Raw genomic sequence first — 19,180 nt, 5'->3', positions numbered from 1 at the left:
TGCGTTTCATTATTTCATTGATAGTTTCATTTTTTTCTTTGATACCGATATTTTATTTCAAAGCTACCAGATAGGCCAACTATCGTTGCATTCAGGTTTTTTTCTTGGTATATTTTGGTATATATTTTTAAAATTATAAGGTATATTTGATTGATAAATCCGCGGTCACACTAATAGGGCTGCAAAACAATCAATGGCTTAAAACATCGATATATCGGAATTTCCATGGCAAATTTTTTAATAAAGCCTAGTACTCAGATCCAAAAACTGTTTGCTAGCATAATATATGCGCGGGTCATAGAGTTCTGAAAGGTAAAACGGAAATATACGATACCATCGATGGGTCCATGGATGATTTTGCAGCCCTATTATGCATGCAGTAGAGCTGTCAAACGATTGATAGTTAAGCCATCGATAGCTTTGAATGTTTTGAAAAACTAATGGATACTATCGTAATAGTATCGGGCTCAAATAATTATTAAAAAACCATTGAAACCTTTTAGGAACTTGTCCATTGTAAAAATTAGATGCCACCTGTCGATTTTTTTTACAAATTTGTCTTCGTATTGTAGAGCAGCCAATCCAAACATATCAAAAGCGGAACTACTATAGCTCGATACTATCGATAATGCCCTCGGTGGTTTGACACCTCTAGCATACAGCATTTTTTCTCAATAATTCATTAAAAACTGCGCCAACATCAAATAATGGCTACTTTTTCTCCCAATAAACTGCGGCAGTGCTCCCGGTTCATGGGCGCACCCTGTACCCCGGAAAAGGAGCAACAGATGTGCGATGTGGGGAAAATAAAGTCCTGCGCCAATCCTACATACGAATGCAGCCAGATGCGAATTGACGGACATGAGTATTGCATTCGCCACATTCTTCGCGACCCCAATGCCAACTTACCGCCAGTGCACACATGTGTATGCAAACGGAAGAAAGTGCACCAACGCGGTGCCAAAATATGATAACAAGAAAGAGCAGATACTGACTACACTTTGCTTCGAGCATAACCGACAGACGCAGCTGCAGAAGACACACATAGCCTCCGGTCGTTTCCGGAGTGGCGTCGAGACCAATGAGACGTTGCTCAACAGCCTTTCCCATCACATAAGCGTGGAGGAGATCAATTTCGAGTCTCCGAAGGCGGAGCCGGATGAGGATATGATTGATGTTGTGTCACCGCATGTGGTACCGTTTGGTAAGTAAACATTGAGTAAAGTCCAACATACATAGTTGGAGTGGATTTCATATAAGTTACCATTCTAGTTCATCAGGATCATCGAAACGGTTTAGAGAATGTTGTAGAAAAGGTGCGCCAGCGTCGTCGAATTTTGGATTACGCATCCGACAGTTCCAGCAATGATGGAGATCCGCCTTGTGTGAAGAATACCGCCAAGGATATCGAGTTATTTGAATCGGACCACGAAAGCGTCGATTCTGAGGACGATGATCCTCTAAAGTAAGATTTTTACCAAGTACACTGGTTGGAAGGTGTTTTAATAATTCCTTTTAGGCATGCCGGCGTCTACTCTCGGGCCGAGGCTGTTCGTATTGCAGAGTTGAAATTGAATAAGCTTCAGGGTCTTTACCGCGAGGAGCTGTCCCACTTGCAGCTTGTTCTGAAACATAGGCGACGCCAGTACTTGCACGACATCCGCCGAGAACGGGAAATCTACTGTAATTTTTTGTATTTCAGTGCTCTCGCTTCAGGTTTCTAAGTTGTATTTCTATATTCGCAGGCAGCATTCATGATCAGCTTAAGGAGACGCCGCACGAACGCAAGCTCTACGAACAACTAAAGGCGCTCAACAGCTATCATCGTCGGCAAGGAGTTGAAGCGGTTCTCTACAAAAAATTCAAAGAAAAGCGCGCGCGGGACACGCTGTTTGCAGCCAAGTCAACCAACAACCCCAAGTGCATATTTACAGAGGGGGGCGTCAAATGTGGAGAGCGAACACTACCATGCTGCAAGCACTGCCGAAAGCACATATTAGAGGATAAGCGCCAGGTGCTATTCCGAGCATGCGGCGTAGAACGAAGCGGTGTTGTGTGCCAGGAGCCCGTGACTAGCATGCTCGAGGACTCGAACTGTGTTCTGCATCTGAGCGTGGTGCCAGCCGGGCGCCAGTATATACAAAAGGTGGGTTAAATCAAATCTAAGCCTAAACAACACCATTTCCATCAATTAAACAACACTTACACATGAATGTCGCTTCTGCTATTGTATTAAAAGTCATACTATGCATAAAACTTGATAATTCAAACTGTACATCATATTTGCCACTCTCAACAATATTAAAACTAGTTGTTAGACCTATCATATATAACTGTAGTAGAACTACGAGTATGTAGATAAAGATTTGTCTACATACATGTGTATTGAACAGCTTGTGATCGACCCTGAATAAATAACCGAACCGAACTCTCATCCTCTGGTTTTATATGGTAAGATGGAAATCTGTTGCAAACAGCTCTGCTCTAGTATATTTGAACATGATACCAAGACATCAGCAGAGGTTTAAGCCATGGTTTGTATTATAAGTGAACTATTATTATTAGTGTGAAATATCGGAGTGTGGAGAGTGACAACGACTATCCGTCCAGAAATGCACTGCATATTAGTTTTAATCACAATCATCTATATGATATCTTATATTTATAGTTTGCTTCTTATTGACGAACCTACCCACTATATCTCTTCTCACAGAAATGCGAATCTGAAACCGAAGACGACGAAATCCCTTCAACAAGTACTCTCATTACTGAAACTGAAATATCTGCAGACATCATGCTTTCCAGAAGCATTATCAATGCCACCACAACACATAGAGCGACCAGAAAACACGATATTAAGCTTCTGAAATTGTCACCGAAACAATCGACCGCTGCATAAGCCCGTGTGGAATGAGAGTGCATACTTTCACAATGAGAATGCAGTTAATTATATAGGCCAAGGAAAATGTTGCATTTACGTGGGAAATCAGGTGTACACCAATTCGTACAGTTTATAATAATGTTGATGACTGATTCACGAGCAGTCGTCGAGTAGAACATCAAACGACTTCAAAAAACTGATACCAATGTACAGTACATACATCTATCTATACATGCGTACATACATGATGTCTTTTATTTGATATAAATTTAACAATTGAGATATTTTACTGATAGTTCATTGTTCAATTCGCTTACTTAAAATTAATGACTGTAATTATTTGATCTTAGAGCACAGTTATAAAATATCAGTTATCAGTTTCTCCATTCAATAATATCCCTAGTGAAATATTTACAGGTTATAATCGGAATTCGATGGCAAATGCGCTAGCTTATGGTACAATAAACAAATAAAAGTACAAAATATCCAGCCAAGTACTGCTAACTACATTTACTCTAGTCTGTGTCTGTGGCATGTTTTCGCACAGTTCACAGTTCCGTTGTGGTCTCCACTTCTGACCGATCCAAATCATTCAGGTACGAGAATCCAATTTGGCCATAGTCTCGCTTTCCAAACGATACGTTTTCATTGGTGCAGCTTAAGTGGTTGTGGCCATCACCAGTTGACCTGCAAAATAAGAGATTATTGGGCTAAGATTTAATTCTATGTTTGGCTGTACCTACCGTTGGAAAAGCGGGTTGGTGATGGGCACCTCTCCGCTGTACATGCGATTGTTGAGTTGGCTGTGTCGCCCTAGCGTGCTGCTGTTCATCAAGTCGCCATTTCCAGAGCTGTCCACGCATCCATTCAACAATCCTGAACCGCAAAACGTATTCCCACGTCTACCCATCGTGCTGTAGGCATTATTTTTGGCAATGGCCAAATTATTCCTTCCGACCGTGTCCCCATTGGATCCTCCGTTCTGGTAATGGTTGGTATTCTGATGCTTGATGCGCCCCAGAGTCAAGGTGCCGGAAAGAGCACCATTCGTGTTGTGCGGTGAGCCAAGGGGGTTGGCATTGTTGCGGGTGTTGATCTCCAGTGTGCGATTGAAGGTGTTTTGCCTATTGTTTATTGCCAGATTGTTGTTCATGTTGATGTTATTGAGATTATTGTGGCGGCGAAGCGTGGCAATGGGAGCCGTCGTTGCATCGGAATGTGATGGACTTGACTGACCACCCACAACGTGGCTGTTGCTGTTGCCGTTGCTGTTTTCCTTGTGGGTTATGTAGCTGACATTGTCCAGCGAGAAGGCGTGGTTCTTGGCACTGAAGTCAAGCTGTAGATCGTCATCACCATCGGGGGGTACTGCCATTGCCAGCATTTGCGTTTCGTACTCTTTCATGCTGGCCACAGTTTCACTGGCATTCGAAGCTTGCTGGTTGACGATGACGGGGTCATAGCGTGTTGGACTCGTGGAGGAATACTGCCGCATGCGTTGCTTGAAGTTTTTGTACCTATTAGGAAGTGGGTTATTTATTAATGCAGTCATCTATTCATAGTTGGCCTAGGTACGTACTTTGACCAAGAAATGCATATGTATATGATGCCTATGGTGCCCAATATCAGAATGATGAGTGATATGGCAATTAGCGTGAAGGGAAACACTTCGTCATCGATGTCTATGGCAGCCTTGATCTAATGACACACAGAACACACAGATATACAGAAATGTAAATCATTCTGGCTCTTACGAGCAGGACCTACCTTATGAACGTGTTCCTTTATTTCTATTGGCACGGAAATCCCATCGGCCTTGGCTCGTGCCAAAGCAAAGTTCAGTTCCAAGCGGGCAGCGGGCTCTAGCAACGTGGTCTCCACAACACTATCATTACGCTTTAATAGCTTCTCTGATTTCGGATCGATGAGATAGAACCACACATCCGTTGCAGCTTGGTTCTCAATCACAGTGCCGTTGTTGGCCAGATACTTTTGATTGCTGAAGCGCTCAATGCCGCTGACAAGTCCGGTTTTCTCCTCAAGCAGCTCCTCCACCTCCGTGTGGTAGTTGCGAAGTTCACTGGGAGCCGCATTGGGAAAAGAGAGTGCCATACGATTGATGTCTGTGAGCTTATTGACCACTATTCGGGCTCTTGTGCGATGTGATCCCAGTTCCTGGGCATCGCTGTCCCGTGCCTCAACCGAAAATGTCATTGGAAATGATTCTTCGTTTTTGAAATGCTTTGCAGTTCGCAGAACGCCATCTTCTGTCATCATAAAAAAGCTTGTTGGCTGCAAGTAAATACAAATTATTATAGCTCGTCTTTTATAATGTGATAAGTCTGTCCTTCAATACACACCAAATTAGTTCCGGTGTCCTCATCGTCGTACAGCTTGTACCGAACCATTCCAAACTTTCCGGAATCACGATCGGTGGCACGCACCTGCAGAATGGTCGTGTCCACATCCATATCTGATGTTACCACGGTGTAGAAGGTGTCCCGCTGACCACGCAGCCGATTGAAGACAAACTCTGGCGCATTGTCGTTCTCGTCCTGAACTATTATATTCACAGTGGTCTTATCCTTTAGGGGGTTAACAAAGTACCGGTGGGACACAAGGCGCAGCTGGAGTGTGTACGAGGACTTGTTCTCGAAATCTAACGACTGAACGAGGATTATGCTGCATCCATGGTCGGCCAGACTTACATTGAACTTTGCCTCATCGTTTCCATGCACAAACTCGCACCTAAAGTCTGCCGGTCCGTTGGCCGATTGTTTCGAATTAATGATCTGCACAATCTTCAGGGTACTGTTCACTTCCGTGGACTCTGGTACGCTGGTTGTGTAGCTGTCGTCGCTGAAGCCCAGGCCTATGTTTTCAGTGCTCAGAATCATCCCGCTCTGCAGCTTAGTTTCCATGCTCATTTCGTTGTTCTGGGACAGGGCAAGGTGTCGCACATCCACGCGAAGAGGAGCCACCGAGCTCAGCTGGGGCTCGCCCATGTCATAGGCGCGAATGTCCACGTGGTACTCTGTGTCGACTTCTTTGCGCAACTCATCGCGGATACGCACCGCTCCCGTGTCTGGATCAACTTGAAAGTATTTGGGTGCTTTTCCCCGTCCGACTATCTCGTAGCGGACCACGTTTCCAGGGGAGGTGCCATCGCCATCAATGGCCGGCAGAGTGGCTATAATGGTGCCTATGGCTTGGTCATCGTTCACAGTCACTGGATCAGGCGCAGTTATGAATCTCGGCGGCAGATCGTTCCGATCCTCAACATTCACCACCAGCTGGAGTGTGTCTCCAGGCCCATCACCGTCGTTTTCAATGGTTCCGATTGTCAGCTGGTGCTGTCGCTGGTTCTCGTAGTCCAACCCCTTGACTGTGTGCACCTCTCCGGTGGTCGCAGATACCTTGAATAGTTCCGCATCCCCCTTGCGGAGCACGTAGGTGATTTCCGAAGTCGTATCTGGATCAAAGGCCTGCACCGTGGCCACCAGGAAATTCACCTCGTTCTCTGGTATATGCACGTCGATGCGAGCATCGCTGAACTTTGGCACTTCGTCGGGAATGTCGTGCACCAACACGGTCACGCTGGCCGTGCCCAGGCGAGCGTCGGGAGCCCCATCCTTTGCAGTCACCACGAACTTGTACTCATTCAAGCGTTCATAGTCCAGCTGAGACGCAGTTCGCAGTTCTCCGGAAGTGCCGTTTATGGTAAATGGCACGTCTGTGGGTATGGAATAGGTAATCTCTGCGTTGATACCTTCGTCGGCGTCAGTGGCGTGCACCACGCCCACGAAAGCATTGGATGTGCCTTCATCCACTTGGAAGACGTAGGGCAGGGTGGACACATCGAACTCTGGATTCTTATCATTAATATCAGTGACCTTAATGTTCACTGTAGCGGTGCTCGAGAGGCCACCACTGTCCTCGGCCCTCATGATCAGTTGGTAGCGCGTTAAGCTCTCGCGATCCAACTTGCGTATCACGATAATGACCCCAGTCTCTTGGCCCACAGCAAACTGGCGAAGATCATTGCCGGATATGATTGAGTAGACAACTGCATCGTTCTCCGGATCGTCTGCATGCACTACGGTGACCGTGGAGTTGATTTCCGCACCCTCGCTAACCTGCACCTCGTAGATGGGCTTTTGGAAGCGGGGCGGCTTCGTGTTGGGCCCCGGTGTCACACTCACCTCCACAATGGCCTGCGAGGACAGCCCTCCTACGTCTGTAGCCTGCACAGTTATGCTGTATTGTTCCCCAGCGAGCAGGCGGCCGTGGGCTCTGATCTCCCCGGTTTGCTCGTCAATCGTGAACCTTTGAATACCATTGTTGGACACGTGGTAAATGGAGTAGGCGACTACGGCATTGGGCCCAATGTCGTTATCGGTGGCTGTCACTTGTGTGACCAGGCGACTTTCGCTCTGATCCCCGGCAGTGATCGAAATCGGCGAGACCATTGCCAGCTTGGGTGCATTGTCGTTAATGTCGCGCAGATGCACGGTGAGGCTCAATGGAGCGCTGGCAGCGTTTGTTCGTGGCTCCCGGGCGACAACCTGAAATTTAAACCGGCCGGGGGCAGGCGGATCCCGATCGAGGTTTTCTTCGTTCACTACCAGAACGCCTCCGCTGGTCACATTAAATGAAGGCGTGGTCAGTTCATATATATACTCGGGCTTTGGATCGCCCTCGCCCAAGTCTGCATCTGTGGTACTGAAGGTTATGGGATTGCCGCTTGCATCCAAAACCCGGGTGCCTATGGGTGAGTTCTCGTCAACGTAGCCCTCGGTGGCAGAGGAGGATATGGCTGGGGGGTTGGCATCGACTGGTTTAACAGAAATCGCCAGCTTGGCCGTGGTAAAACGTCGAGGTGCAGGTGAAATCTCTTCTGCGCGCACGATGATGTCATATCTTTTGGCGGTGGACGTGTCAATGGCTTTTGTTTGCTTCAGCACTCCCGTTTCCTCGTCGATCTCAAAGTAATCTTCATAGTTTCCAGGCATTCCGCTGGCAAAGCTGTAGCGTATGCGCGAGTTTATCGTGTCCAGATCCACCGCCTGTATTCTCTCAGGCAGCACATTGAGAACCCCCAGCAACGAGCCTGCCGGCACAGAGGCCGTGTACTCTGGGTTTATGCAGGCGCCCTCGAGCAACACGCAGCCCCGGTATATAAAAGATGGATCTAAATCGTCCGAGTCGGCTATATTGACAGTTAAAGTAGTGGTCGAAGAAAGTCGATGTTCGGTGTTGCGAGCCCGGTCCTGAAAGTGGGGAATCCAATTTGAGTAGGCCGAACATTTGGCTTGGAGTACATTTTGACTTACCGAAGCTACGATGGTCACAAAGTAGCGCTGAACCTTCTCATAGTCCAAAATCCTTGAAACAGTAACCTGCAAGTAGAGGGGGGCAAAAATAAGAATATGAAAATTGCATATCTTTTGGACTCACCTGTCCCTGGTGTGGAAAGGATATGGCAAAGGTGCCATACCCATCAGCGCTAGTGAGCTTCTCATCTTCGGTTGCATTAATACTCGTTTCGGCAATAAAATATTCCACAAGCCCATTTACTCCTGCATCTTTATCGAGTGCTTGTATGTTTCGAAATATCGTAGTTCCCACCGGTGTGCTCTGTTTTGAATTAAATGCAGAATTTCAATTACGCTGTATTTATTCATAGAGTTTTTCTCAATCAACGGAAATGAATCGTAGTACTATATTTGCCATTAATTTAACTTTGTTCATTTAATTAGTGGATAAACGAGAACGATGCCAAAGATGTCTTCCACTCTGCAAGCATTCACCATCAGTCCCTCGAGAGTCCCGCTTATAACGGCAAGTGCGTACATACATACATACATGCATATATTCCAGGTGGACTGACAGACTGACTCCCATAATGGGAACTGTAACTTTGTTTAGCACACAGCACATTCTCCTATGTATTTATGGGAAGAAACTGGCTAATTATTTCCTGATGTTTAAGGGTTTGTCTTCAGAAATTATCAAAGCTAGTTTTGGCATTGCTAATATACTGAAACACCAACAAGCCATCAATAAGCCAGGAAAAATACACGATTTTCGGCGGATAAGAAGTGAGGACATGCTCGAATATACAATGGGACTCTCCCCAGAGGGCTGTGCCCTTCACGTTCCAAAATTAATTATTTATGTATAAATTCCCCAAGGACTTCATACCGATGCTTCATACCTTCTGTATATTTGAGTAAGTTTATGGCATGCGTGTTTTCATTTAATTTCTGTGCCAATTGTGTGAAGATCAGAGTAGTAGTCCTTGAAGTTGCTTATAATTATTCTGAGTGATATATGGTATGTGGGATTGGTCTAAAACTGAAAGATCTATTGGAACGCTTCTCTTTTGTTTCTTGGCATTAGTTGATGGTGCTTTCTAATATGTCAACTGTTCTGTAATTGAACGTTATTAGTCTAAATACGTGATTAACAGACGGAAATACTATTGTAGCCATAGATGTGATGTTGTGTCTCTACATGCAATTGTTGTTGTTGTTGTTGTCGTTGTCGTCGTTGGGGCAGTGGGAGCACGGAGCAACATGAACATGCTGCATCAACATGCGACGTGGACAACACATGCTTGTCTGCCACTTCATTAGTGTCTTGTATGTTGTTGCTGGTTGCTGGCATCGACTATACTATCGAGAAGGCTATGCACATTCACCTGACTCTAACTCGGTCCTCGGACTCGGACTCTGCTCTGCCTCTGCTGCAGTGGAGCATTTGTGGCAACAACTGCGGCTGGCGAACGCGAACTGGTAGCTCGCGAAGGGGGATATGTAGCAAGAAAGACAGGCAGGCAGGCAGGCAGCCAGGCAATAGGCAACAGGCAAACAGAACAGGCAAACTTTGGCGCTCCAAAAAGCTGTTCGTGTCTTGAATGCTTGAAATCTACTTACCTCGGGTACGGTGACCTCATAGGGCGTGTTCATGAAACGGGGCGCATTGTCATTGATATCCGACACGCGCACAATAATGGGAATGTTGCGCTTCTTATTAGAGGATCGAACGGTGCAGGACACCTACAAAGAAATGGCGTAATTCTTGAGTGGGTGCATTTCATGAAACAATTCATTACGGCTTTTAATTCATCTGCCCGCGAAGACAGACGCCGAAGACCTGCTGGGGAGACACGACACTTACCTGGAATACAATGTGGCTGAGATTTTCTTCATCCCGGTCAAGGGGCTCCAGCAACTGCAGTCGTTTTCCGATCAATTGAAATGTTGGCTGTCCCTTTGGAAAAACTAGATCGAGATCTATTTCCGTCTCCGGGTCGCCAAAGATGGGAAGCTCAGTGGGAGTCGTTTGCTGCCCAATAACTATCACAGATAAACATTCGGTAAAGTTCATTCATATGCTGGTGAAATGTATGCTTATATTCTAGGCACCTAACAGTACAGTACAGTTCAGTACAGTACAGCTTGCAAAGAAAAGAACTAGTTGAAGCACCACCAAGAGCGAGGAAAATGAATCCTTTCTCTTTGAATTGAGGGTTAAAGCAGCCATCGGTTGGAAAAATATGCGTTTAAATTGTCTGTACATATGTATGTATGTGTGAGCCATATGAGCGCGCTGTAAAAATTCGTGTTAACCGGCAGCTGCGTCTAGAAAGCCAGATTTAGATCTTGCACAATACGTACGAGTGTGATACATATGTATGTACATATTTATATATGGAGCAGTGATCGTATTAGTGAGCTAACGATACATATGAATATTGGAAAATTCACAGTAGCCCGTTTTGCCTGTGTTGATTTTAGGCATTCTTGAGGACGACCATCCATATGATACATACATACGATACGTACATATACATATGTACGAGTGCTATGTTTTATTCTGATAATCTGAGTAAGCCGTTGGTTCTGCATAGTCTGCTCAGCTTGTAAAGCATACATACATACATACGTACAGACCATACATATGTACATACATTACATAGATATGTACATGTCCATGGACACGGGACACGTATGCAAGTTATAATTATGGCGTTGCACCTTTTGTGCTTGTAGACTATGATCTTAAAGTTGAGGTTTGTCTCAGAGCTGTACGAGCTGTATTGCATGTGTCCGCCTCTTTACTGCTGTGTTGTGCTTAAAAGTCATATAAAGTGACTTCAGGTTTCTTTCGCCGCATCCAACAAAGATGTGGCGTAAAACATGCAATTTTTGTGCTGGTAATGCTACTATGAGATTCAGCCCTTCTCTAGAAAGCACCTCCATTATTATAGTGCAATGTTTGCAAGGCAGACAAGGTACCCTAGTGCATACACCTCCAAAAGGTGCACAGACATCCATAGAAACATTGTAGTCCCACTATAGGTGCTCTAACCTATTTTTAATCAATTTAATTTAATTTAATCAAATCTTACATGCTTCGCGGCTTTCTTCAATATCCAGAATTATATTCGTTTGGCCAGTTTCCACCTCGCACATTTGGGATTTTCCCAAAACAGCTGAGGACAGCAGAATCAAAAGTCCCAAGAATCCAAGTCCTTGCATTGCTGATATGTTGTTAGAAGACATTTTTCTGAAATTAAATGAGTATTATTCAATAGTGTCACCTACAAGAGGAATACATATGTACATACATATGTACATACATATGTAGGTACATACATATGTGCATATACTTATTGTATTATATGACCAGCAGAGTGAATTTTGCGATACCTCTACACTGCGAAGCTACAAAGTTCCCTCTATATATGTATAAGATTGTGTGTATGCCAAGATGGCCTCCCATTCCTTAAATGGTGTGAAATCAATATGCAATAAACATTTAAACCAAACTGGAACCTGGCGTTGGCTGTGCTCTCTTCTGCTGGGCAATTCTTCTCCAACCATCTGCATGTTTATATGGGCATGAGGAAATCATAGATGCGAACGCATAGCGTAGCGGTAGCCTGCTGCTATGTTTTTTGTGTAGTCGATAAAGGAAGATTGCTCGGATTGGGCTTGCACATGGGTGCGCCAAACTCGGACTCTTCTTAATTTCATCAGTAGAGTTGGTTTAGCTAACAAGTACATAGTCTAATTATTGCACTAACTTGATAAACGCAACAAAACCCTCAAAATCGTGCACCCCTATCGGATGTTAACATCCCATCATCGCCCTGGCTTGGGCAGCCACAAAAGTACTTGCGGAAAACGAGTGCCAGCGTTCAAAAAGTCATCAGAGTGGAAGTTGAGAAAAGTGCTAAAAATGAAACCGCATTCCTAGGCCAGTTGCATGAGAACAACAACAAAAAAACTAAACTCTTATAAAATGAGGAGCCAAGCTACTAAGCAAACAACTGCACTTACTCCAAGAGGTAGCTGCAAGATGTGTACACTGTACAGGTGTACATTCTCTCGGAGTTGCCCATCTCATCAACCGCCTAAACGGCGACTCGACTGCCTGTTCGAGTTGTGGCTTAGATACAGTTAGAAACGTATTTCAAAGCCACTTCTTGAGCTATGTATCTTGTGCTGTGCTATCCCTATGCTGGCTTCTCGCTGGCTTTCTCTTGCTGTAAATCCGCCAGTACCTACCTGTGCCTTGCCTGAATCACTCCCCATTCACCGTAGACTTGTTGGCCACAGGAGCACAGCTTGGTTTTTTTTTTCATTTTACTTATTAGAACGCTGATTTAATAGTTGTACGGAATGAGGAGAAGAATGGTACAGAAAATGAGTGCAGATAAATACATAAACACTTCCGACTACATACTACACACACATACCTGTTTATGTATAATATCTATTCTTAGTAGAGTTAATTTAGCTGTTGGAAAGCTTTTTGCTTTTTGCTTTACGTACTATACATGTTTGATTGGCGATTCAAGTCATTATATCACACATCTTTCATAGGAACAATGCATATGCATACCCAGCTTTCCTGCAATCAGCATCAATCCCAAAGTCTTTCTCTTCAAAAGTTTTCTATCAACCATTTGAAATGCATTTTCATTTAGGTAAAGGAGAAAGCCTCTTAAAAATAATTAAATTGCACAACTTCTAAATCCAAATTGGAAGTTTCGATCAAACAGATCTTGATGTATATTTGATGTGATATGTGAAATCACCTCAAAAATAAGAGTGAAAGTTTGAGTTTTGATCAATGTACTGACCCTTAATTATCGCCCTGTTGCGCCATCTATGTATATATTTTTTCTTTAAACGAGGATGATGCTGTTATGACGGCTTTACACAGCATCTCCAGTACACAAATCCTTCGTATTAAATACTTTTTGTCTATATAATATAGCTTTCACTGTGCATACCTGTCGTGCAAAACCAAAAACAACGTACGAGTAAATGAAGCTACAAAGCTGTTGAATATGTTCAACCGGAAACCTATAGAAAAAGCCGAATGTGCCAAACTGGTTTGCGAAATAAAACGAAAGCCGAAGAATTGCTTTAAACGCTAGTGCTGCCTGCTGGCTGCTGGCTGCTGGGTGCCCAGTGCTCAGACACAAGAAACCTGTTGCTTATTGATGCTGTTTCTGCGAACATTTTCTAGTTTTGAATGTGGTACAATACGTACCGAACCGAACTTAAATCTGAAATCTATTGGAATGCGAACGATGGTTGCCACATACATATACATACATACGTACTAAGTGCACAGCATTATGTATGCACATATGTGCGAGTATCTATACAAAATTATTTCATTTTATCAGTATGATTCTGGAGTCCATGGCAGTGCACAAATATCTTGCCATATCTCTACATATATAATTACATACGACCATACATGCATACATGCATACATGCATACTACATATGCTCAATACTTGGACTTGTGTGGTTATGTGGTTTTGACGGTAATGAGAATTACGGTCCGGTCTGCACTATAACCCCCACTTTGCTGAAATTTGCAGTGTAAGTGGAAATGTCTTGCCCACTCGTAAATACTCATAAATAGTTGGCAGTAAGCAGGCAAATATCAATCTCTGGCTCATAATCTGACAAGCTTGGAAATAGAAAGCGAAAAAATATCATTTGCTTGGAAAGACTTCGTACTGGAGTCTGCCATCTTCAGTTTGAGGTAACTTTTCGAAACGTGACTGACTAAAGGTCAAACTATCCAGCTGGAAGCAGCACTTGGAAGCAAAAAAAAACCACAAGCATCCTTGCTACGTACATAGCCGCCAGCCCTTGCAAACTTAACTCATGGAAGTAACAATTAAGGCTATCATTTGCCATGATAATTTACCATGAACTTCCGGTGTACCATTATTACTAAATGCATACATACATATATGTACATATAGCATAGTAGGTTAATATGGATGTATATAGATTGACTAGCTTAAGTATAATTTTTGCGTCCATTAGTTTATGCAGACAATCAGAAGGATCGACTCAGGTGATGAGCCCCCAACATCGGATCACTATATCAATTGGATCGTATACTTCATGGGGACGGAAAGTCTTAGACTCTTTGTAAGGGTAAAGGTAAGGGTAATGGTGACGAACACATTTTCAGTTTCGTTAAGAAAAAAAAACGACACGTAATTCTGCAGGTGGTAAGGTTGGGAATTAAAAAGTTGTTATTTATACTTGGGAGTTCTCAAGGGGGTTCTTATAAGATTTATCTATTGGTGAGTTTGTTTTTATTTCGCCGCCACCCTAAGAAGATTACCCTAAGGTCGATGCCTTATACTCCCTCCCAAAGAGAAGCGATACGTTATGGCAGCCACTGGTATATGTACATACAAGTAACATTGTCAAAGGCAATATGCCATATTCTGATCTTATCATAGCTTCACTTGAATAAAGCCAAAGTATAAAGTACCAACGAATAGCCTTTCCAAATTTAAGTCGGCATGTTTTACTTACCATTTACTCTCAAGATGTTGAGTGCTGTTTTTCAATGTTTGGTGTAAGGCCGTTGAGCTGAGTGTATCCAAGAACCATTTGTTAAAACAAGAAATGTTGAGCACACGATGAAGGGAACCAATTTTTGATTGTTTCTATTACATTTCGGAAGTGTTAAAATCACGTACAGTCCGACTATTATGAACACACAAACACAGTAGAACACAGGCACGGCACGTTTAAAGAAATATTTTTCAGCATTCCAAAATTATGGAGCTATGGATTTTGACATTTTGAGATGATCTGGTTGTGTGTATGTATAATATGAATTGCACTCATACTAGTTTGAAATCCCGCGAAAAGCAAACAACGCTGCGGCAGCGGCTGCGGCTGCGCTCACAAATATGTGTGGGAGATCACTGTAGCATGTGGTAAAAGTAGTGTGACAAGTTGACGACGGACAGGCTGACGTTTTCTTTAAAAAATCTTTACATACGTGACCTCATTTGCCGGACTCACAAGAAAACAGTTTAGGCTTAGGCCCATTTCCATCGCAAATACACTGCACTGTCATTTCTTATAGACTCATCAGCCTAAAATATTCTTTAACTTGTGTATTACGAATATCGAAAGATATTTTGTATTTATTCATGAGCACCACTAATACCGATTTTCAGTATCGCCAGCATTATTTGTATTTAAATGGTGCTGATGCTGAGTATATCACGAAAGTCCGTCCACTGAGTGTCTGAACTTTAAAAACTTCTTAGGAGATAACTTTTATAAAATTAGCTCTTGGGCATATTCATACCAGCGCAAAACCGGTATCGCGGGAGCCACCTAAAAGACGTGTAGCTATCTACATAGATATGTGTGTACACTGTACAGGTGGTCACAATGCGAACGACACGTGAGAACGGTGCAGTAGATGCCACAGGTATGGGCGATATTGGAGCGCTGTTGGGGCTTCCAACTGAACTTTGCTAAGTTTTCTTCATTGAGCGTATTGTTGAGTGGATTTTGAGTGTGACGGGTGTTTGAATGGTGCGAAATAACAATCGCACATAAAGCGAGAGAGAAACTACAGCAGGGTATATTAAGAAAACGGTATGGGCAAATGAGATAAAACGCCAGTCAACATACAACTTGTATGCTACCAAGCTCTACCTCGTTCTTTACACTGTCTGGCTCGGGTCTGAGTCGCACTCCAAATAACACTCACTTCACGTTCAAAATCCACAAGACAAAGCGCTCAACTCAGCAAAGTGCTCATGTACATGCATGCACACATACATACCATCTCTTTTGCGGTAAGACTGGTTTTTGGGACTAGTTTAACAGCTGATACAATGAATACACATAGCTGAAAACATACAAACATACAAATGTATGTATGCATCTCCGTATCCGAAAGGTAAAGCCACTGTACAGGTACACTGTGATCTGCAGGTGCATGTACGTATGTATGTACATGTACATATGTATGTATGTATATACATGTGTATGCATGTTGTCTATGAGGGGTCTGTTAACTTAAAGTAAATAAAAATACCAGTTTGGTGTTTTTTGTTTTTTGTTTTTAGTTTTTAGATTTAGTTTTCTTGCTTCAAGCTATGAAAAGGTTTTTCAAAAAAATATTTGGCGATGCGGCTGCAATTTTTGTGCACCAAACTGTCGTTGCTTGGTTGGTTGGTCTCTTGTTGCACGGTTGTCCGGGCAATGCATGAATGAAGTTCACTTAAGGGGCAGACAACATTTTTGTGCATTTATACATATATGTAAGTAAGTATGTGAGCCTCACTCCGTGACACTAGCCAGACAGTCCTATTTGCATATTCAATTGTATTATACTTGGACAATATGACAGCCTTTTTAATTCTCCAAAAACTGCATGCCGCAACAATATACAGTTCTCAATTTATTTATTGGAAGCAGAGTTCTGACTTCTTTCCTTAGGCACAGAATTGGAGAAAGTTGTCTTGGCTCAGTGCTCGTTTAACAGTTTGTGCTAACCATTTAAAAATGGTTGTTGTTGTTATTCTTCTTTGAAAATACAAATTCATGCTTAATTTTCTGTTACTGGAGTTGTGTAAGAATTTTTACTTTGTGTTCTGGCATCGTCAACATTTTCGCAGCTTATTAGCCGCTTTTCTTTGCACGACATTCGATGGGTATCCGGCTTCGGTTTCCAGGTAGTCCATATAGAATTTTTTGACTGACACCAATATCCATTTAGAAACTTTCCGCATGCTCAAATTACAATTCAAGGGAAGCTCTTTTGAAATCCATTCCTCTTTTCGCATTCGCATATATATATGTACATATGTATGTACATACATATGTATGTATATCAAAAGAAACATCCAAAAAGAAGTGCCCATGCGACCAAGCTTGACCACAAGATTAGAATGCAATATAAGCATAATTACTTTGCTTGCTGACTACTGACAAGAAATGTTGTATATCAGCACATAAAACGTACACAATGAATGTAAACGGGGCTTGCAAATCCCCAACCCAACTGGTAATTGCACCAATCCACTGAGCTATATGGGAGCTATATGTATGCACATAGTATATCAATGTTTTATCCGGATAGCTAATCATAAATTAACTTTTTGCTGGCCTTTTTGCATCCTTAGCCATCGTCACTTATCTTGCATCCCGCATAATTGCCCCAGCCAAGTTCTTAATGGCTGGTCTTCTCCCACATGCTAAATTGGCTGGTACTGTTTAATCATTCTTCGCTGACTTTTAATTGCTTTGCAAGTACAACTGCATTCCCCTGAAAAATAACAACAACTGCTCGCATAGAAACTAAGGCGCACCAAATAGCCAGAAGATGCATGCCGTGGCATGGCGAACAATCAGTTTTGCAAGATCAGTTCTGTCCGGCAATGGTTGCATTCATACTTTATTACATATCCATATACATATGCACGAATGTATGTAAGTATGTGCATTCAGTTGCGGTCAAAAAAGGAGTAAATTCAATCCACCGCTTACAAGCAAAGAATATCTCTGGTGCACACGTTATGTGGCTTCTTACCTACAGACATACATTTGTATACTTACATACATACTTACATTTTGACCGCAGCTATACAAGTCTTGTACAAATGCCATTAACATTTCTTAATTGAATCAGATTCTGATGCAGATTATGAGTACCATCGCATGCTCACTCTAGGAGACACTGAGTAGTGCATCTCTCTAGTAGCCATGCTTAAATGGTTTGGTTTGATTTACCGGAGCGCATAGTGCAATGAACCTCAAATCGAATTAGTTAATTTTTTTTCATTAAAAGTGGCTTGTGTAATCTAATTTGGCGAAACCACCAAATCTTGCTGAAGCCAAAACGAACCAACCGACCGGTGGCAAGCCACTGCGACGCTATTAAAGGCCAACAATTGTGGCATGTCCTAGTGACAGGCGAAATACAACAACAACAGCCACAAGCGACTGCAAGCTACGTGCCGCAGCAGTTGTTGCTCCTTCATTATTATGCATTAAGCATACGATATGTTGTACAACTTGGATACAATAGAAGAGAGGGTACATCGGTTTTCCTTTCAGCTTGGACGCAATAAGATGTATCGATTACCAAAAGCGACTGGGACTAAGTATCCAAAAGGGAAGCTCTTTGCTTGCGGCTTCCATGCCGGAGACAGGGAGACAAAATCTTATTGAAAGCCAATATAACAGGTTAACAAGGACCTGATTTTATCACTCTTGAATGTGCAAGGGTACATAGGTTTCGGCGAGAAAAAACTGACCTGCCTTTCCTGTTTCCCGGCGCTCGGCTGCTATGGTCAATCTTTTTTGTGGGATGTCCATGCTCCTTGGTAACTGCGTGCAATTCGTGGGGGTTCGTATGTCGCTTAAAAATTTTAATTGCCTTTGCGTGTTTAGAAAACTTGCACGTATGTATGTTCTGCGTACCGCAGCAGCTGCCCGATAGCACAACGGCTTGCTGTCCAGCTCTAGTATCTGCCATGGGGATATTACATACATACATATGTATGTATATGCACGATTATCAGCTATTTATTTTCACACTTTCAAATTTTCTCAATAAATTTAAGTACAAGCCAAATATTTATGTACATGCATATACTATGTAAAAGCAAAATCTATCTATCTGTATAATATGTACATATTGCATTCCAACTCTGTAGTTTCTGAAATCCAATTCGACAAATTAATCAATTTTCTACAAATTATAAAAATTAAATAAATTAGATTTCAAATCTTAAATTATCGAACATTCACATCCATCGGGTGGGCCTTACAGCACTACAATAAACTACAATAAATTGGAATTTCCAACAGAACTGGAAAATATGTTTTAAGTTGAATTTGAATTTTGGCGGCTAATTTCGATTCGATTATAAAATTCGATATATTTCAGGGCAGTATTTCCGCAGCCGAGTACGGCAACGCTGCA

The 19,180-nt window shown here is 42.8% G+C and overlaps 2 protein-coding genes across 2 annotated transcripts; one reads left to right on the top strand and one right to left on the bottom strand.

Annotated features, from left to right (window-relative positions):
• Positions 1-629: 629 nt before the first annotated feature.
• LOC111066533 (KAT8 regulatory NSL complex subunit 2) lies at positions 630-3,124 on the top strand. Its single transcript, XM_022355236.2, is given in 6 exon segments — positions 630-905; positions 907-1,204; positions 1,273-1,465; positions 1,520-1,683; positions 1,746-2,146; positions 2,714-3,124. Coding segments are annotated over 6 exon segments (1,440 nt in total). The 5' UTR covers positions 630-707; the 3' UTR covers positions 2,900-3,124.
• On the bottom strand, positions 3,119-15,675 carry LOC111066529 (cadherin-99C). The gene is made up of 11 exons (XM_022355231.2): positions 14,755-15,675; positions 11,298-11,455; positions 10,064-10,242; positions 9,820-9,942; positions 8,339-8,518; positions 8,215-8,280; positions 5,242-8,151; positions 4,649-5,173; positions 4,461-4,579; positions 3,625-4,398; positions 3,119-3,568 (listed from the first exon to the last, which is right to left on the bottom strand). Exons 2-11 carry the CDS (start codon positions 11,449-11,451, stop codon positions 3,430-3,432), a joined length of 5,169 nt encoding a protein of 1,722 aa, XP_022210923.2. The 5' UTR covers positions 11,452-11,455; positions 14,755-15,675; the 3' UTR covers positions 3,119-3,429.
• Positions 15,676-19,180: the final 3,505 nt, after the last annotated feature.

The sequence above is a fragment of the Drosophila obscura genome, unplaced genomic scaffold, assembly GCF_018151105.1.
Source record: "Drosophila obscura isolate BZ-5 IFL unplaced genomic scaffold, ASM1815110v1 contig_150, whole genome shotgun sequence".
Taxonomy (NCBI): Eukaryota; Metazoa; Arthropoda; class Insecta; order Diptera; family Drosophilidae; genus Drosophila; species Drosophila obscura.
The sequence above is the reverse complement of the archived record's forward strand: the minus strand, read 5'-3'. Positions and strand labels throughout refer to the sequence as shown.